The sequence below is a fragment of the Poeciliopsis prolifica genome, unplaced genomic scaffold, assembly GCF_027474105.1.
Source record: "Poeciliopsis prolifica strain line A6 unplaced genomic scaffold, Auburn_PproV2 SCAFFOLD021, whole genome shotgun sequence".
Lineage (NCBI taxonomy): Eukaryota > Metazoa > Chordata > Actinopteri > Cyprinodontiformes > Poeciliidae > Poeciliopsis > Poeciliopsis prolifica.
The window spans coordinates 7008011-7028968 of NW_026562396.1; the positions used below are offsets into that span (position 1 = coordinate 7008011).

At 41.9% G+C, this 20958-nt stretch overlaps 1 protein-coding gene across 10 annotated transcripts in view; it reads left to right on the forward strand.

The window, feature by feature from the left end:
- neo1a (neogenin 1a) overlaps nt 1-20958 on the forward strand; it is a 190933-nt gene that overhangs the window by 148563 nt on the left and 21412 nt on the right. For 6 of the 10 annotated variants that reach the window (XM_055044947.1, XM_055044949.1, XM_055044944.1 and 3 more), the window contains 8 exons: nt 6115-6349; nt 7651-7805; nt 10628-10776; nt 12997-13135; nt 13984-14033; nt 17374-17518; nt 19795-19905; nt 20018-20212. In XM_055044947.1, the coding sequence (XP_054900922.1) occupies nt 6115-6349; nt 7651-7805; nt 10628-10776; nt 12997-13135; nt 13984-14033; nt 17374-17518; nt 19795-19905; nt 20018-20212 (1179 nt within the window). The remainder of the gene's footprint in view (nt 1-6114; nt 6350-7650; nt 7806-10627; nt 10777-12996; nt 13136-13983; nt 14034-17373; nt 17519-19794; nt 19906-20017; nt 20213-20958) is intronic. The other 4 variants (XM_055044945.1, XM_055044951.1, XM_055044953.1 and 1 more) reach the window with 2 other exon arrangements.

The following is a 20958-nucleotide window of genomic DNA, read 5'->3' on the forward strand; positions in this document are numbered from 1 at the left end:
ATTTCAGCCTTTGTCGGTACTTGTATCACATTTTTCGTTTCTCTTGTAATGCTCTATAGGTCAAAAGGCAAAAAAACAGCTTCGAGATATTTTTGACGCAGCAAAGGAAAGATCCTTGCGTTAAAGAAAGCACTTTCTGTGATGCTTTTATTTTTTTGACATCCCTCATTTCTCTCCTCACCTCTCATTTTTGGCTTCGCTCAACACATTTTTCTTCACTTTCTGATTTGTCGGCGTAGTAAGGAGCTGCTCTCATGTCACGAGCTGTCAGGCTTCCACGTCTTTCCTATCTTTACGGAGCAGAGATAAACAGAGATGGCTGAGGGAGAAAAAACTTAGACATATAGAACCATAATTGTCAGCAGCGGTTGCAGTAATAAACCCACAATTTTCTCCCCCGCAGTCTTGTGAAGTCGTAAGAAAAACGCTTCATCTACATTTTGATAAAGGAATGTCTTATTTAGCTTGTGTTTTCTTTTTCTTTCTTTTTTCTTTTTCTTTTTTTTTTACTAAGAAGAAATCCAGGATTTCCCTGTAATTATTTGCAAGTGCCATCCAGCCTCTTCATCACGCAACTATCGCACGTCTGCATGGAATAGACCAACTACGAGGCCATACCAACTTTATTTATAAAGCACTTTATACACCCACAGGACCAAAGTGCTCTACACAATCATAAAATACAATGCAATTATAAAACAGAAGAGATCACATATAAAATACATATTAATATACAGACACAATAAAACAAAGTGAAACATCTCAGATTGTGCCAAAGAAAAAAGATGGATCTTGAGAAGTGAGTGAAGATGACAAAGCCTCGACACTCTCGTGTGATTTATTTAGCTTGTCATGCCTTTTCTGAATGTTCCAGTGGAAACACAAGCAGCTAATGTAGGGGGAGTGCGGCGAATGTGATGGCAGGCTGACAATTTTAATTGACCGTCTTCTTTGTGCCGGCTCTCTTTGGCGGACCGGGCCTTTTGAAACACTGCGCGCTTTTCTTTCACTCCGCTCAGGCCTCTTTTCTCCGGAAGATAAAAGTACTGATGCGGTAATGGACCATTAGCATTGTGCTACATCTGTCTCTGACGCCATCATCATTACCGGAACCACATTTAGACAAGAAAATCAGTCCTGAGAAGAAACCCATTTAGCAAGAGCCTGGCGCAGCCTGCTGAATCCTCTCTGGAGAGACGCTCTGTAGTTACAGTACTGTGTTTGATTCTGACAGATTCGGTTGTGGGTTGAGAGGGCTGCAGTTCGGCTAACAGGTTTTATGCAGCTGGTCATGATACAAGTGATCTGGTCTGTACCAGTGACGTGCGGTTGTCATGGAAAAGTAATATATAATGACATAATAATTTATATTGCTATTCCCACGCTGGGGTTTGTAATATAAAGTACCTATTTTTCATTTAGCTTAACCAATTCTGATTGTTGTTTTTCTTCAAAATTGCTGAATTTTCGCTTTTTCCCATTCAAACGCTCGAAAGCGAAGCCAGAGAGCAACCATGACCTTTTTTTAAATGACTCAAGTTATTCGTTTTCAGTTTTGCTTTTACTCGCGTTGAATATTAAGACGAACCCGCGTCTTTGTCCCGACTGCTTTTGTGCACACCGGATTCTGCGTGCGGATCCAGAGTAACCTTCCTCGTTAAGCCTTAATGCCAGTAATTCATTACCTCTGGCACGGAGACTAATGACATCATTAATCAGCTATGAACAGAGCTCGGTAGCAGCAGCGGGAGGCTGACACCTCCTTACTGTAACAATCCCAGGCGTGCATGTACAAGACAGATTGTGGGAAGGACACCGAAAAACGGCGGCGCGTGTCAGTTACCTACAAGTGACGATGTGTATGAAGATGGTAGCTGCCAGGAGTGGTTTTATTTCTGATCTCGCTTATTTCAGGATTTGTGCTGAAGCAAAAATTCTTGGTGTAAAAATTTCTTCTACCTAGCAATCATTTACTCCCTCTTTTGCTCTGTCACATAAAAAAAATAATAAAGCACATAATAGTTTGTGGCATCAATGCGATGGAAAATGTGATAAAGGGGTATAAAAACTTCAGCAAAGACATTTAATGAGTTCATTATCGGCTCTATTTCATTCCTAATTTATGTATTAGCTGGAGCACAGCTTGTACAGTAGCTGTCAAAGATGGAGCAGAATCAGCATGCTCTGTGAACGTCTTCATTGTGAACGTCATCTTCATCTCAAGCTCTCCACCATCCATTGTTCCAGCCCCGCAGCGTTGGAACAATGGTTCACAGGAACCTCGCCTGCAGCGCGTTTACGCAGCCTGAATTTTTAAGCCTCATCCACAGTTTGCGGTGAAAGAAAAAAAAACATCCTGTGTTGCTTCTTTTATTCTTCTTCACGCTGATTCTTTTATAATTAAGTATGGCATATGAAAAGTAGCTCATGAAAAATGCAGAGCTTTTTCTCTGACTCTTTTTTTTTCTTTCTTTTTTTAACTTCATTTACAGCAGCATTGTAACCTCTCCGATGGTCAGATCTCAATCTCATATCAGTTTTATATTCGTTAAGATGAGAGAGATTTCTACTGCAGATCAGATATTAACTCCACTTAAAACCAATCAGATCCATTTCTTTTTCTGCGATCTGTTCTTGTGTCCATTTCTCCTCTGTTCAAAGTCAGACACTCAAGGACGTTTTTGGAGCTGCTCAAACGTTGAGGCCATTCTCCAAGTAAAACACGGTTTAATAAAGAAACGATTATGAAGGAAATTGTTCATAATAAAAAATAAAATTTGAAAGTAATACTTTTATCTCTTAATAACTTCACTAATGCTGTTTGTCATGGCTTAACAGTGAGTTATGGAGTTTTTTTGTGTGTGTTTTTTATAACAATAATTGTCTGGGTTGGAAAGACAAAGTGGCTCAAAACAGTCCCAGTTATTCCTGTAGTTGGGATCCAACGTCAGTTTCTCAATTTATGAAAATGAATACGCATTCACTTTGTTTAAATGTCATGTTCTCTTCCCTTTCCCATGCTGAAGAGTAGCAAAAACATACAGGTATCCAAAGAAACAACCACATCCACAGTTTTCATTTGCTTGTTTTCTTCCTCATGCTGATTCTTTTAATAATTGCATTTAAGCAAATACGACATATTAAAAGTAGCTCAGCTTTTTCTGGGTTTTTTGGTGGGATTTGATCTTAAACGGACTGCAGCAGCGATCTGTGACGTTCGCCTCCCGCCTCTGCTGTGTGACAGTATTTTCCATCAATTCCCACCTCGGTCAGCGGAGACCAACATGTCCCTTGATCCGCCATTTTCTAAGTAAAGGAAGTGCTTCCCTGTCAACAAACAGGCCCTAAGCTTTTGTTTATGCCATTGTGAGCTTGGTTCGCATTAGGTCTGTTCCCATTCGTGTGCTCTGTGTGTGTGTGTGTGTGTGTGTGTGTGTGTGTGTGTGTGTGTGTGTGTGTGTGTGTGTGTGTGTGTGTGTGTGTGTGTGTGTATGCATATAGCTGTCTAGTTGAAGATAATTACTTAGCATCTGGTCATTTACGCCGCAGTCAGAAAGCATTAGGCTGAAAATGCGTTTTGCATTGTCGTTGGCTCGACTCCAGTAAACAGGATTTGAGATGAAGCGGAGGCTCCGAGGCCGGAGTTCTGACTTTTAAACTGTTTACAGCTGTCGCCATGTCGGCCATGTTGAATGCAGTGCTGTTCTTGTGAGACTGTTGTCTGAATGACGGGAATGGCAATATTTTTTTTGTGTGTGTGAATTTGGGAAAAGCTGCTCCTGTCAGTGATTCATCCAGACTGTAATTGAACCGTAGCGCCTGCTGCTCTACTGAGCAACCATCAATTTATTCTGCACAGAAGAAGGAGCTAGAACTGCAGAGCATGACTGAAGTTGCTCTGATGAAAGTTCACCAACGGGCCCTTCTGGGTTATTACTTATCAGGTCAAAATAAAACACTCTGAATCCTCAATAGCTGCCTGAATTATTTAAATCTAACCACTAGTGCACCAAACCTAAAACATATTCCTCATTATTGTTTTTTTTCTTTTTTAAACCGAAATAATCCTTCTCAGAAGAAACGTGCTATTTGATTGAATCCTTATGAAGTGTTGAACACCTCAGTGACTGTTGGGAAGAAATAGTTGCTGTCTCTCAATCTAGGAAGGGTCATGAGGTAATTTCTTAACAATTTGAAGTCATTCTACTTCAACAAAGGTGATAGGTATGTGGAAAATATTTATGTCGGCTGCTTATCTACAGAGGAGTGGAAACACTTAGCAACTCAATATTAAGATCAGACAGTTCAATGCTCAGAGATGTATGGGAAAAAAAAACAGGAGCTCCAACTTAGGGCAGCTACTATGTTGAAGTTTGTGATCACATAATTAGAATAGAAAAAAGTTGAGAAGGAATATTTGTTTTTATTTTCTCACAGTGGTGAAATGCAGCAGCACCAGCAGTAAGTTTAGAGAAATCTGGAAGAGTGCATATTCCCTTTTATTTTAGAGCAGTGGAGTCCAGACTTTTTGCCATGATCTCCAAAATTACGTAAACCTTTTCATAGCATTTTTAAAGCAAACTTTTTGTGCCTTTCTTTTATTATTATTTGATCAGCTCATTAATAAACTAAACCAAAAGAAATAGTACAGTTCTATTGAATTCAATAAAACAGTTGTGTTTTTTGTGTGGAAAACACATCAGTAAAGTATTGTAAACATTTTTTAAAAATCCTGTAAGATTCCTTTACTATAAGATATGAAAACAGTTTCCACGTTGTTTGAGCCGATTGCATTTTTCCTTATTTGGGCTGTAAGGTTTGCTTTTGTGTGAAAGCATGTCAATAATTGTGTTTCCAATGTCTCCAAAATTAACATCAGGGCATCTACGAAGTGTTTTCCAACATTTGGGGTCAAATTTAAAGTCGTTTTCAACCAGGAAACTTTCTGTAAATCATCGTTAAGTTGAGAGACGCTCTTCCTTCTTTTTACCAGAAGTTTCTGCACAGGAAGCTCATGAACTCGATGTGAAAGACATAAAGTTGAAACGAAATTTCCCTGCTTGTTTGCTGTTCTATTTTCTTGCGTTAATGTTCAGAAATCATGCGTGAAGGTAAATCTTATGAGTTCAATCACAGACGGCGGCTCGCGCCGACAGTTTGAGATGTAAACAAACGCTGAAAGCCAAATTAGCGGCTTGTCAGCATGATGTGACAAATAAGCGCGCCAGCAGCCTTTTTCGTTCTTTTTTTTTTTTTTTTACATTTCAGTAGCATTTCAGCAGTAATAATACAGTTTTAGCAGCACGCTGGCTCTGCTCCGATTCTTTATTCCGGCTTTGCCCTCCGGTTGATTTCCCTGACCTCCAAACAAATGGAAATGTCACAGAGAAGCGACGCGCTCCTCCAAAAGGCTCTCGTTTCGCTCACTTGCCAGGCAAATGGAAAGCAGATCTTGCCTGGTCTGACCGCAGTTTGTTCCTCCCAAAAAAAAATGGGGGGGAAGAAGTAAAATCACAAACATTTCTGTGGCTTGGACAGTGGAACGTGACGGTAAAAAGGGGTTTTATAACCTCATCTGGTCCGTCAGACGGCAGAATGTTGATGTCAGAGTGAGGAGTTTTTGTTACTGTGTCATAAAACTGGATCCCCTTTAGGCGACTTTGTCCAAAGCAAAGTCTGAGAATGCCCAGAAACATGCAGACCAATCATTCCGCCACACGAATGATTGGCTGGGAGCATGTTTGTCCTCGAGCTGAACGCACACGCGGCGTGTTTTGCTGCCTTACCTTACAGGGCCGTGTGTGGATCTGCATGTTTAGTCTCCTTGGTATTGTGCTTTCGTCAGCTCTGTGCGTGAAGTAGAAGTGTTTTATTTCTGTGGTTCCTTGTCATGCCAAGAGTCTTTTTCGTTACGTTGTTATTTTGTTTTTTCTGTTTTGTTTCCTTCCTTTCTTCCCTCCTTCCTTTCTTTCTTTCGTGTCACTGTCATTTTCCATTCCAACTCCTCTCCTCCTTTTTCGACCTGTCCATTTGGATGCAATATTTCTGTCCCATTTCCCACCCACCCCACTCCAACCCTCCCCCCTCCTCCCCTCTCCTTACCCGACCCTGAAGACGTAGCCCTGCCCGCCTTCCCCCCCCCTTCACTGACTCCTAACACTACTGACCATGTAACAGCAGGCTCCGGAGGCGTGGCCGCGCCGGCGGGGCCCACCCCCTCCGCCCCGCGGGACGTCGTGGCGTCCCTGGTCTCCACCCGCTTCATCAAGCTGACGTGGCGCCAGCCGGCCGAGCCGCACGGAGACGACCTGACCTACTCCGTGTTCTACAGCCAGGAGGGCACCAGCAGGTACAGCCACAACTTAACGGGAGGAGATTTGGACGGTGACGGGCGGTCAGCAAGTGGAAATGTCTCCGTGTGTTTTTAGTGTCTGAGTTTAAAAGGTGAACATCACATCAGGTAGTTTAGTTACTGAGATCGAAATATTGGAGGAGTTTGTTGATTACACATAAAAAAGACCCTCAAAATGTAATTTTTCCATACACTATTGAAATCTCACTTTTATTCTCAGACTTCTGACTTTAAACTCTGAGTTTTGAGGAAATAGTCCTGAAAAATGTTTCAGTGGCCGTAATCCTCGTCTGCAGTGTATTACATAAGGATCCGTTTTCAAAACAATAAATGTCAGGTTAATATAAAGTTTGTTCATGTATTGTACAAAATTTACCCTCGAAAGTTGGTCGGAGTTCCTTCTGCATGAAATCCTGCTGAAAAATGTGATGGGGAATCTCCATAAAGCTTCTCAGCAGAAGCAGACATGAAGTGTCGTGGGGCTTTCTGTGGTAATTTTGGGTATTATAACACAGTGAAGCAAACTCAGCGGATGAAATGGCTCTCCAAATCATCACTGCCTGTGGAAAAGACACACTGTATCCAAGTCAACTTGGATTCAGTGTCTGTTGCTTGTGGACCTTTTTTTTTAACCACACTTTTTCCTTCCACTCAACATTCCATTAATCTGCTTTGGTGCAGTAATTTGTGAACAGCCGGCCTCTTTAACAACAAGCTTCTGTGGAGGCTCAGATGCTTTCCGCTGAATAACTGTAAAGTCAACAAATTATGATTATGTTGGCTAAAACTGGGCGATAAAATCAACCTTTTTTTTTTCTGTAAATCCCTCTCATTAATGCTCTGATGAATGTTCTCCAATGGTCAAATTAAGTTCTGCATATAGTACCATAAAATGTATTCATTGATGTTTTACCTGTTTTATTGCTTTTACAAACTAATAATCACCAACAAAATTGACTTTCTTCACACACAAAGAATGTACAAAGGAAAACATTTAAAGTCAAAGTGAAAACTTGAATTAATGGTTGGAATATCGTAAATTTCTCACGTTCTGATTTTGCTGCTCCAGCTGAAGATGCATTTATTTTACGCCCACTTTTAACATGGATCGTTCTCTTTTCAGCTTGGAATTAGAAGAACGTTTTAAACATTTAGATAATTGTTACAGAGCTACATCATTACTAAAAGTGAATTAAAATTGATTTCGAAAAGTTAATGCGAGAGCTGCGTGTTGTAAATGAAATATTGAAATCCCTGGACGTTTTTCCTGTTTTTTCCTCCGTTCCCTCCCGCATCAGGGAGCGGGTGGTGAACACCAGCCGACCAGGAGAGATGCAGGTCACCATCCAGAACCTGATGCCGGACACCAGGTATCGCTTCAGGGTGGTGGCGCACAACAGCAACGGCCAGGGCGAGAGCTCAGCAGCACTCAAAGTGGCCACCCAAGCAGAAGGTAACACACACACACACACCCACACACACACACACACACACACACACTGTACAGCCAATTCATATGTGCCCTGAAAAATGCGTGTGTAAACATGACTGGACCCGCTGGAACATGCTCTTACCAACACTCCGGGGTAAACAAGGTGCGCTCAAAAATGTGCAAACAGACGGAGGCACAAACGAATATTCACCCACATGCAGCGTGTGGTGGCCTCCGTCACCCTCCGCCTTCACACACACTGCACACACACTGATGGCTGGAGGGGGGACTGTGTGCTGCAAGAGGACCACCCCATAGAAAACCTACTGTGAACCACTTCTTGTTTATTCCGCAGCGTTTCCTCAAACCCCACTGTGTGTTTTGGTTTTAGCTGAGCCTGCCGAGGTCAGCGTTCCCATGCAGCCTGGAAAAGTCTGGAGTTGTTTTCGTGTTTTCAGGAGTGAGATCTGGACACGTAAAGAAAGAGAGCAACAATCCTTTATTTTGGTGTCCTTCCTTCCTTGTAAACTTAACTCTGTTATTTTTTTTCTCTACTTCTTTTCTTCCTCTCATTGTTTCTTCCTTCTGTCCATGCTTCTCTTTGTTCCTGTCTTTCTGTTTATGTCTTGTTTATCTCTTTCTTTCTTTGAGTTTTTTCTTTCATTCTTTCCTTGTTTCTTCCTTTCTGTCTTATTTCTCTTTTCTCTCTTTCAGTCCCTCTCCTTGTTTGCTTAAGTCCTTCTCTTACTGTTTATCCATCTATCATATCTTTATCCTTTTTAGATTCCTTGTGTGTTTTTTTTATTCACTTATTCTTCTCTCTTCCTTTTGTCATCTTGTTCTGCCACTAACCCCTCCTTCCTGTCTTCTTTCTTTCCCCTCCTTCTGCCTTCCCTTCATTCCCTTGTTTCTGTCATATATTAATCTTTTTCTTCCTTCCTTCCTCTCCCTCTGTCAGAGAACATTTCTGTCCTATATTTGAAAATGGACCTAAAAGTTTGAGACCGAGTCTGGACGGATACTGAGAGGGAAAACTAGCGAGACATGAGACGGTCAAAATCAGATATATGCAGATTTCAGCACATTTTCTTGCTTCCAGAGGGCAACTAAGCGGCTTTGAACGTTTCCACTGGCGGACGTCTGTAATGCGCTGGGGGAAAGCGAGAGACACCGTGACTTTGTCGTTGGGTTATTTATTTAATCTTTTTTTTAAGTGTTGGAGCCTCTTGACTGCTCCTGGAGTTTCAGCCATGACTTCAGAGCTCTGTGCAGGGGATTCCCCCAGCACACCCTCAGACTGCCGACACGCCTCTCCTCCTGTCTGAGCTCCAGCTCTGTCTCTGCCGCTTTGTAGGTCAGCTTCTGTTTTCCTACCTGTCCCTGTCGGTTTCTGGCCGGATGGCTCCACACATACACACACGCCAACAAACACAAAAACACACACGCAACACCTTAATGCCTTTGCCAGCAGGAGCAGAGCCGCCCACAGGGACGGCGGCGAGGGCGGCCTGTACCTGGGGGTGTATCTTTAGTTTGAGGACATGCTATGAATTGCAGCTTAAACTGTTGACCTGCATCTGAGTGCCTGGTCTGTGCACACAGCGTTGGCCTGATTTTTTTTTTTTATTTTACCCACAGGGACCAGAGCTAGTACACCAATACACACACACATGCACACACACGCACCTTCACCATTCATGCAGGCTGACAAATGGAAGGGGGGTCTTTCTTCTGTCAGCAGCACCTGCAGCTAAAGGTTACAAGTTTTGTAGAGAACAGAGATACTGTCTGCCCTCAGGCAAATGCTTCAGCATCATTGTGTTACTTTAAATCTGTTACTTTTCAGCCACAACAGAGAAGGAGCAAGCATGTCTACCATAAGCCAAACGTAGGTTTTTTTATTAGTAACTAAAATGATGAAAAGTGTTCTTCTGTATTTGAGCTCGAATTTGTCTCGACTTGAAAAGTATGCATCGCCCTTGATTTTCTTGCTTGTGGTCACAAGCACAATTAAAGTTTACTGAGGGTCTTTTTTTATTTGCTGGCCAACACAAAGTGTTGCATAATTGGAAAGGAGATGACATGTTTACTTGTTTACCTATCGCCACCCGCTCAGCTTATCTGCGTACCTCTCCACGCCATTTTTGATACCATGGCAACATTTTTTTATAGCAATGGGTTCTTTCTAGTTGAGAGCAAAAGTATGACCACAAAATGACAACATTATAAACTTCTTAATTAGGGAAAACCTAATAATTAAAAGTGAAACAGGCATGTTCTTTTGCTTTTTTCTTTCTGTAGTCACTGCTGTGAAAATATTTTCCTTTTGCCACTGAGAAGGGGAATAATTTTATTTAAATCATAAAAAAAAGAGCAAAAGGAAAAAAAATGTCTTCAGTAAGAAGTGAGACGCCAGCATGAATATGACGTCTAACTTTTGCTTTTAAACATCTTGTAAACTTCGACTTCTTGTCGTCTTGTAGCCCAGTTTGGAAGTTATTTCCACTTTTCAGCCCAGGTATCGCTCAGAGAGAGCGATACCTGGGCTGAATATGTAAAAACCAATGTATATAAAAAATGTATACATCCACGGTTTTGTGGAAGCACAGATTTGTTTCATCCTCGGAAACATTAAAAATGCATCAGTGATTTAAGGCTGAGCCTCGCTCTCTTTTATGATGGGTGCGAACCTAATCTAATAATGTGGCTTAGAAACAACCCAGAATATATTTGCATTCAGAGTGACTTTGCTTTCTCTGGGCGTACAATAGTAATTGTAAACATATCGATGTCTCATTTTTGCCTCTCGTGTTCTTATGTTGTTTGTTTTTCCCCCCCATCAGTACAAGTGCCGGGTCCAGCTCCCAACCTGCAGGCGGTGTCCAACACGCCGACCTCCGTCTTCCTCAGCTGGGACAAACCCCTCACAGGCAACGGGGACATCCTCTCCTACAAGCTCTACTACACAGACAGGAGCGTTGGCGTCGAAGAGGTGGGGCTCTCTCTCAGCAGCACATCACAGACCACGCCGGCCTGCGTTTCTCTCCCCGGTTTCTCCGATTCAAACAGGAAACCTTTCCCTCCAGAGCCAAAACAATGATGCTGTTGATCTATTCCACTTGCTCCGATCTGACTGCTGCGACACATCGCAGCTATATGAAGCAGCCGAAACGTGAATACATTGGAGAGCTTGCTGTCTGCGCAGAGATTTCTCTGTGTGATAGGAAGATAAATAGTTATAAAACAACAAAAGAGATTCAAACTGTATTTTTGGCATATGAAAAATATTTGTTTTAACTGTGTTGATTAGCATTATTGTTCCACGTGATGATTTGAGACTTTTCAGATTAGGTGCTTTCCTAATCTGGAAAAGTGTGTTTCAACAATAACACTTTTCTTTTTTGAGAATTAAATGTTTCAAATCATAACATTTGTGGGAGGTTTTTGTATTTTTTGTTACTTTCTTAAATGAAAGTAAAGTAAACTGATTTGGGCATCCCCAGCTTTTTGTCTTGGCTCTTATACTCAAGATTCATTTAAAAAAAAAGACATAATATGGGATAACTCATCAAAGCCTCACAGGTGCATCTCAATACATTAGAAAAATCATTGAAAATCTCTATTTCTGTCACTAAAATCAAAATGTGAAACTAAGATACTACATATATATAAGGTGATATATTATCTACTGGTGATTTCATTTATTAAAGGACAAAGTATCCAACCCTGCATGTGAAACAGTGATTGCTCTCTAATCCGGGGTTAATGTTGCCAATGTGAACAGCTGCTGTCAACTGTTTGCCACAACTAGCAGCTTTACATCCCTCTGGAGGACTTTTGGCTCACTCTTCTTTGCAAAGTTGCTTTAATTCACCCACATTGTAGGGTTTTAGACTTTGAAGTTGACTTCCAGATTTGTTTAGATTTTTCCTCCAGTTTCTGCTGTGGAAACAGAGATGAAGGAAAACGTTTCCTGTTTCTTGAAAAAGTTTCCCCAGTGAGACTCGTCTGTAGCTTTGGCAACGTTGCTGAAGATGTAACTAAAACATTTAGTCAAATGTTTACCATTTGCATTGCAAGAACAAACCTTTTGCTCGAAGCTTGTAATTGAAAGGAGCCCTGTTTTATTGAAAAATACTCAAACCCGGACATCTGAAACCAGAAAAAACCTTAATAAAGTTGGATTGAATGGATTTTCTTGTTCTCCTGATGTATTGTTAACTACGACTCATACATCTATATTAACAGCTTGTACTTCCATGTCAAAAGAAAAAGCCTGAAAATGAATTGAAAAAACTTTAATCCTGGAGTAGAGAAATATAGAAAATGTTAGATCTCCATGCTGTGCCTTAATGGTGCCAGCAATTGATTTCCATTTAGCCTGGTTTTCTGAGAAATTCATCCATTCTTAGTACAGTTGTCTACCACGCAAGAGTGCATTGAACAGAAGGAAAGCAGACAGGATTCCTCCATGTTCTCGCAGAAGTAAAGGTGGAACATAGCTGCTCAGATAGCGAATCAGCCCCAGCAGCAGCATTGTGCAAGCCAGTGAGGCATTAAAAAGCCTTTAATATGATAATGGACGAAACGTCAGCCACTGCACTGAGTGATGATGCCTCGGTTCCCTGGAGAAGAGAGCTGGAGATGAGGTGGAAGAGGCGGGAGGTGATGAGAGAGGTGAACGAAACAGAGATGAAGTTGGGAGGACATCAAACATTGAAAGGTCAGACGGCAGTGAAGCGATCACGTACACGCACAAAGGACGACGCGTTCAAAGGTGAACGTCAGAGCTGAGGGTAGAATTTGAAAGATCTGTCTGCTGTGTTTTTTTTTCTTTCTCCTAAACATCACAATTAAAGAGCTGGATGTAAACGGCCCGGAGTAATTGGGAATGCAGCGGCGTAACCAGTTTGTGAAGCAAATCGCACTAATCACAGAAGGGAGAGGCGCGCATCTCGGCGGAAGACGACATTTTTACAGCAAGTGAAAAACAGAAATTAGTGAAATGAGCCGACCAAAACAGGCATCTGTAGCTGCTGGAGCTGTCTTGTTTACAGCATGTTTGTCTCAGATTCAAAGCCGGGATGCTGTCAAGAGTTTTCATTTTTTGCGTGCGCGAAGGGAATCTATTTTTTGCTTCTTTATTGTTTTTAGAATGAGTGAAGGACTTTCACTGCAAGCTTCATTGATTTTGCTCCGCTCTGTGTTTCAGGATGTTGACATAGAGAGCCAGTCGTACACCATGGCTGGACTGAAGAAGAACACAGAGTACAACTTCCGCGTGGTGGCCAACAACAAGCACGGCCCGGGGGTCTCCACGGAGGACGTCATGGTCCGGACGCTTTCTGACGGTCAGTCGGTTGCTTAAATGTTGACCTGACAGTTTCAGCATCTCCTCATGCTTGTTGCGAGTGTTTTAACATTATCGGTTGTCCTTGAACTGTCTCAAAATTGAGGCCTCAAAATGTATTAAATTCATTTTATAAAAGCAAGTTGGGCTTAAATTTTCAAATTTTCTCTTTTCTGTCTCGTGACTCAAGATGGTCACGGCTAGCTTTTTTTGCGTCTACCATGTGAAAGTGCAAATGTGTCACTATTTGCAGTTCATATATTTCTGAACTGATATAGGTCCTTAATCCCATTCATAATGTTTTGTAAAAGTCTTACGTTTGGTGGAAACTGCAGAAACACTGCACTCTATATGTTGGGTTAGATGACATAGGAAGCATTGGCGTTAGATCAAATGACAACCTTCTCTTTATTCTTATTTAGTGACTGATTATTATTTTCAGTTTGAAGCAAACAAGTAAACTATTAAATACAAGTGACATGGGTTGCACATTGCAAAAACACATAGTCTTACCATACCAAGTATTTTTAAGCTAGTTTCTAGTCCCGATATCTTAATATACTTCAAATGAACCAAAACTAGCTTACAAGTCACTTTTGTCGGAGGTTGGTTTTAATAAATGGCTTCTTAATATTGATTTTAAAAGCTACTACTTCCACTTGCATATTGTTGCATTAAAATACTTGGTAAGATTTTGTTCTTTAAATCCAGGAAGATGTATTGTTTCATCCACCAAACTGTCTAAAACCTACTTTGCCTGATTATACGGACAGCAAAAACCTGATATTTCACTTTACACAAATGTTCCTTCAGATTTGAAACGTTTATTTTCCTATTTTGTCTTCACAGTTCCAAGCGCCCCTCCTCAAAATCTCACCTTGGAGGTCCAGAACTCAAAGGTAAGTCATAAATGGAGACGCTAATGACTGGCTAGCTACCCTGCAGCTGGTCTTGTTTTGTTTCTGTACCTGCAGCAGAGTGTAACGTTCCCGGGTTTGTTGCACTCGCACCGATTTCAAAATGTACAATGCAAACCATCGTTCTCGAATGCGTGCGAATCAAAATCCAGGTTGCCATTTCGTGCACCAAAATCCTCCCGGGGCGACTCGCGAGCGGACACAAACAGCCGAGTAGATTTGTAAGCCTGCAGGCTGCGACGTCCTTCTATGCGATGAGCTGCATCAGAAGCTTGTAGCCTCAGCTGGGTAAGGCGGCGCGAGAACCCTCATCGATTTTCGTCGACAGGAGATTTGCCTGTCAGAAGGTTTTATCCCGTATCAATGTGTACATGCAACCCGGCTTAACTGCCTACAGCTCAAATATGTGTTGATACAGAAGAAGCAAAGGTGATGCTTTTGGCAGTAGTTACTCCACTTTTACCCAACATTTAATGCAAATGTGTGCTTGTATTGTTTCGCTCGTGCTTTTCTTTTCAAGTCTAGCTGCTGAATTTACTGAGACTTACTCCAGCTCTCGTGTGAAGCTCTCGAATGGACGCGGCTCGCGGAGGTGGCTGCTGGCTTAGGCGAGCAGCGGCAGCTGTTAAAACCAGAAGCAGGGCTCGACCTCCCGTCGTTTGAGCCATTTGATCTTCAAACAGAGAGCTGTGGGCCTGCTTATTGTATATCTCCATGAGGGTGATGGATTAAATTTTACAAAAGATGTTTTTTTGGGGGTTTTTTCTTTTCCACTCCTGACTTGGGAGAGAGTGAGTCCAAAAAAGAAAACTGAAAAGAAAGAAAGATGGGCAAAACCTCAGGGTGCGAGGATCGCCTTCTGAAGCAGCACTCTGAGGCCTTCACTGGTTGATGCAAAGCCCAAACTGGGGGTTTAGGGTGGTGGGGGGGGGAACGACAGACAATCCTATCACAGCCTCCCAGCTTGAGTGCAAACTGACCACCCCTGCTGAGGCATGCTTGGATGAGTTTTTTTTTTTTTTTTTTTTGGGTGAGAAAACACCCTTGAACTAATTTTAAGACCGAAATAAAGAGGATTCTCTCAAAGGAATAGTGCTGTGAACTGATAATTAAAACTCAGAAAAAGCCCATTTAAAACAAGCTGTAATTATTATTTTATTCTCTTTTTTTCCCCCCTCTTTGTTCAAAGTGGATTTAATTATTACCATTACAAAAACAATGCTTAGGCGGTTTAAAAAAGAAATTACGCAGTTGGCTGTGCGGCAGAATGAGAAGAGGTTCCTACCCCTGAAAGTTCTTCGCGTCTCTGGCCACAAGCTTTGTTGTGTCTTATTTGGCAATATTCTAACTAAATGTAGTTCTTAATTTTGTAATGGGAGGAGAATTGCTCGAGGTTTTCACATTTCTTTTCAAAAATGATAATCTGAAATGCGCCTGGATACTCTTTTGTCACCTTGGTCTCCGTTAATAGCTGCACATCTTTCAGTGTGTGTCTCTGCTAGCTTAGGCACTATTAGCCTATTCCTGTTTACAAGATCGATGAAGGACCGCCACATTGTGAGCATTAGTTCAATCTAACAACTGATCCTCAGTTGGTTTTGAGTGCAGACTTTAACTGAACCACCCAAACTGACTTTGATCTAAACCATCCTGCTGTAGTTCTGCCTGCATGGTTAGGCTTGTTACCTTGTATTTGGCTCCATGTTCCCATCAACTGATACGTTTCCCAGGGTGTTCATGTATTCTGAGAAAACTCTTCAAACATCTTAAATTAATAAATCTAAAGTTAAGGCTTGCTAGCTAGCTGTATTTTTGAGTCTACCTTGGTTTATGTGCAAATTTATGGTCTTAAAAGGTCTTACATTTCAGTTGGTGAAATCTGCCAAGGCCCAAGAAACTTGTCTTTGTATCATTCAATCAAAATAACCCCCAAAAAATGTTTTATCAGATGCTGATCACTCTCAGCTTCAAACTTGGTAAAGATGGCCACTACAGTATCTGTTGAAACACACAATATTGTGAAATGTCCTTGCCAGTCCCTGGTTGTGCAACCTCTTGTCTTCCGGTATGTCCACTCGCTTTGGCGTTCTGGGGAAAATTCAAAACTGTGAGATGATCAGAATCTGCTTCAGTCTGCCAGAACCAATAGGAACAGGCTTCCCCCTGTTCATCCTTTGGCTCCGCCCAGGATGCTCAAGTTCCACCAGAAATGGGGATTTTCAAAACCAAACGTTTGAGAATCGTAGCCAAATACTTCTGAAATGTGCAGGTATAAGTTTCTGCTTTTCGCCTCGTGAGAAAAAAATAATTGTGACATTGTGGAAAAAACAGGTTTTGTTGGCAAAACTTTACTTTTAAAAATGAAACGGCTCATTATAATTCTAAAAGTTTAGGTCAGAGTTTATACTTTTGATTAAATGTAATTTTCATCTTATTGAATAATAAAAGGAGAAATTTCCCTCCATATCCCTGCTATGAAAGAAAGCATCCTGAAGCATGATTCTTCATAATATGACATTTTCCACATGTTTGAAGGAGGGTTGAACCTTGAAATGCGACATGATGCGAAACCATTGATGTAATTTCTGTCGTGTTGATGTTTTTTTTGTCTATTTCCTGTCATCTGCTGCTCACCTCTTCCCTCCTGTGAGTTCGCAAAGTCAATTAAATGTGTTTTCGCAATTCGGGAGAAGATGAAAGAAAGGCAACACGCATCCCACTACAGTGGCCCACAGTGTAATAAGAAAAATGGAAATAATTGAACACACTTAACCCAATTTTAATTTGCTCAATTCCCTCACCTCGGCAGGGGAGGAGCTTTAGCGTGTTTTCAGGCTTTTTGTGCATCGGTGTGACAGTGAGAAAGCATTAATTAACTGCTCTCCCACGCTGAGCTACCCCCCATCTATCTCTTTAAACACACACCCAAACTCCGATGCCTTTATCCTGCAACAGCGCAGCCTGCCAACAAAAGGCCCCAAATTCCTCTCTGACTGGAGTAACTGTGCAGCTTCAAACTCTGCGCACACCTCGCCCATCAGGACTCCTGCTTCCATTATTCATGTTCGTTTCGCTCGTAAAGCTCGGGTTGACACTCGCGCTCAGAGGGGTGTTTGTTTACGTGAGGCTCGCCTGTTGGCACCCCGCGTCCGGAGGAAGGGGAGATGCAGAGGAGTCAGAGGAGGGAACCTGGGGAGCCACGTCAACACAAAGGGCACAAACACCCCACCGCCGAGTGTTTGTGCGAATGAACTTATGAGGTCACCTTTTCTGGCTGCGGGCTTCAAATGTTTTGCTCATAGATTCCCTCGTTGCTTTTCAGAGCATCCTGGTTCGGTGGCAGCCGCCTCCGCTCAGCGGCCAGAATGGGGAAATCACCAGCTACAAGATACGCTACCGGAAAGTTCCACGGAGGAGCGAATCGGCTGTGACCACTGCTGGGACGGAGCTCTACAAGCTCATCGATGGTGATGTTTCACTTGTGATAGTCTGGATGTTACTCCTGTTATGTAGAGAGACAACTCGGCAGGCACCATCTTATACTGATGCCGCTAGTCGAGATGGGTAGAAAGCCTTCACGTAGCATTATCACACACCATGAAACATCTAGAAAACCTTTTATTAAGCTTATTCATTCAGAAAAATATTATGTTAGGAAGCTTTTCATTTTTATAAAATCATCAGCAACTCTGGTTTTGCTACTCCTGCTGTTACAATGCAAAGTATTGACAGCAGGGGCACAAACTTTGGTACTTTGAGTCTCGAAAAGACTGTAGGATGTGGTCACTGTTATGTCTGAGGAACTTTTTCTGTGTTGATTTGGCCATGCAGTAGCCCGGCTATCGCCTTCCTGCGCAGTTTTTTCTTGTGTTCTAATTCCTACATAAATAGCTTTTGAATCACTGAGCTTCGCAGCTTGAACAAGCCGTCTTGTGTACATAACAGATATTGACTCTGTTCTGGTTTGTGTTCACACTTGTCTATAAAGCTGTAAACAGTGTGAAAGTAATGAGTGATTTTAAATTTTTTTTTATTTTCTTTGCTTTTGACTTAAAACTGTTCATGCTTCTCCAGTCAGGAGCAAATGTTGTAATATAATAGGATTGGACATAAGTTATGTAACATGGTCTAACTCTAATCAAGGTGGAAACGGCTCATTGCAATTCTAAAAGTCTAGGTCAGAGTCTTGCTTCTGCTCCCAGATAGCATCTTCTTTCCTCATTCTTTGGATTGCTTTATTGTTCAATCGTTCTCGCCATCAGACGCCAGTTTCTCTCCGCGGAGTGCATCTATTTGATGCACTGCAACATTTAAAAACTCGTCATGAACCTGCGCTGATTTACATTGTCTGCCGGATCGTAGGTCTTCAGTTTCAGAGTTTTGGATTAGAGTCACAAGCTTTGGTGCCTTAAGATTACACGCTCGCTGCCAACCGCAGCCGGCGCGATATCGCCAGAAAGAGGCGCACAGCGATGGTGATTAATATTAGATGTTGCCTCAGCAACTTTCAAGTGGCCCGGCCTCCCGCTGCGCGCCGCATCAAAGAGAATTTACACTTAAAAGTTGATTTTGGAGATCATTCCAGGGGGGGGGGTCGGAACAGAGGGGGTGTTTGTTGGTTCTGAAGCTTTAAGAAGGACGTGTTGTAGCCTCGAAGGCGTAGATGGCAAGGCGGTCTTTAGAAGACACCCTCAAGAGGGGACGGGGGGAACAGAGGGGTGTCGGAACAGCGAGTACAGAGAGAAATGACTAGAGGATTAGAGCGTAGCGTGCAAATAGCACAATGTGATGACAGTGACAAATTTTATTGCAAATTAATACAGAAGCACCCCATTTGTCAGCAGGCACCCACCGTCATCTACGAGTACTGAAAGCAGCACCCAGCAGCGGCGCTCCCCCCTCAGAGGGAGATGTGCCTATAAAATATGAATCAATGTGAAATTCAGCTTTATGCTCTCTGGGAGAACTGACTGTCTCGCTTTTTGTGCTGCCATTTATCTCGTGCTTTCATTGGTTTAACTTTTTCTTTCTTTCTTTTTTTTTTTTTAATGGCACACACCTTTTCTTGTTCGAGCCACCAAAAACTTTAATTAAAAGTTGAGAATTACCTCCTGATCGTTCACAAAATGAACATGCCATAAAGAATGGGATTGCTGCGGCTGCTGCCTCCACACTGGTTGGCTTGCAGTGTCAATTTAGTCAGTCGTTATTTTTATTTGCAGTAGTTGCAGTATTTTTTTTTTAATCTATATACATATAAGTAATGTAATTCTTTCTTTCGTTTTGTTTAAGATAAATTTTTTCTGAAGATGAGAACTTTTCCACCTGAATGTGATTACAAGGGAAATTAATCTGCAATTTTTTATTTTTTTTAATTATTTTTTTTTTGCAGTTTGAGATTTTTCTGTTCTAATAAAATAAAAATGTATTGTTCACTGCACCTGAGTCCATAAAACTTGATCTATTCTGAGACAAGTTGAGATGTTTTCTCCCTATGAAGAATGCCGTATTTTTCTCCAGAATATTGTCTTGTATAGAGTTTTTTTTTTTTTTTTTTTTTTATTTATTTATTTATTTGTACTGTATATCTTTATGTAGATGTTAGAAGTTAGGAAAACTTAAGGGCAAACGAGAAAGACAGAAAAAAAATGTCCAGAGTGTTATTGAAACTTGTGAAAGTATTGGTGAAAAACAGAAGTGTGTCTGTGAAGCCTCAGCTGTGAACCTGCGTTTGCCTCTTTAGGTCTGGAGCCCGGAACGGAGTACTCCTTCCGAGTGTCGGCCGTGACTGTGAACGGGACCGGACCGGCCACCGAGTGGGTCCCGGCAGAGACGTTTGAGAGCGACCTGGACGGTAACGAGTCCTGCTCTTCTCGCTTTGAACAGACCAAACCGGATCTGCTCTGTGCGCTGAGGCTGCCAGGCTTCTGAACTGAACTTTTCTGTCCTGCATTTCCTCCCAATAGAATCTCGCGTACCGGACCAGCCCAGCTCGCTGCACGTCCGCCCGCTGGTCAACAGCATCGTGGTGAGCTGGACGCCGCCGGAGAACCAGGACATCGTGGTGCGCGGCTACACAATCAGCTACGGCATTGGGAGCCCCCACGCTCAGACCATCAAAGTGGACTACAAGCAGCGCTACTACACTATTGAGAACCTCAGTATGAACGGGTTTCCATTTGGGTTTTGGGTTTTGTTACAAACGTAATCTCGCTTGAGTAACTATCATATACCGCTAATTATAATATGGATCCTAACAGAAGGCGAGTTTCCTGAACAGGAAAACGGGTCAAGTCTGATTTTAAAGACTGCATTTAATGAACTAACGACCAAAAACGCAGACGCCCGAATGCTGTGAAACGGTTCATTGCTACCAGGTAGTGGAGGCTGAAGGAGTTAATTAGAGCTTCACCGACTGCTGAGCCACTAATTATACTGATTGGACTTGTAGGCACACACTCGTTAAAGGTCAGGATGTTCAAGTAAAACTATCTTTGTGAAGCTAAAAGAAACTGGGATTTGCAGTTGCATCTCCATTTCACAAAATATCAATTATGTTTGTTCCAATTCCATATTACATATATTGCTATATACATATTGGTCCTAGATCAACCCAAAAAAAAGAAATATCGGATTAAGTCGTCCTGCATCTAAAATATCTGATTTCGGCCCGCTGATTGAAATGCTGTGCGCCATCATTTAGTCCGGCCCAGGATTTGTATCCAGAATCCCACATACATACAATTGGTTGATAATAAATGGGTCATTTGTTTTCAAACAACTGACTCAGCAGAAATATCATTTGGTAAAGTGTTTTCTAACTTTCCACAATATAAAATAAGTAATAAAAGTATGTTTGAGTCATGCTGATATTGTATTGTCTAGATATCTGTATCCGCCGATGCTC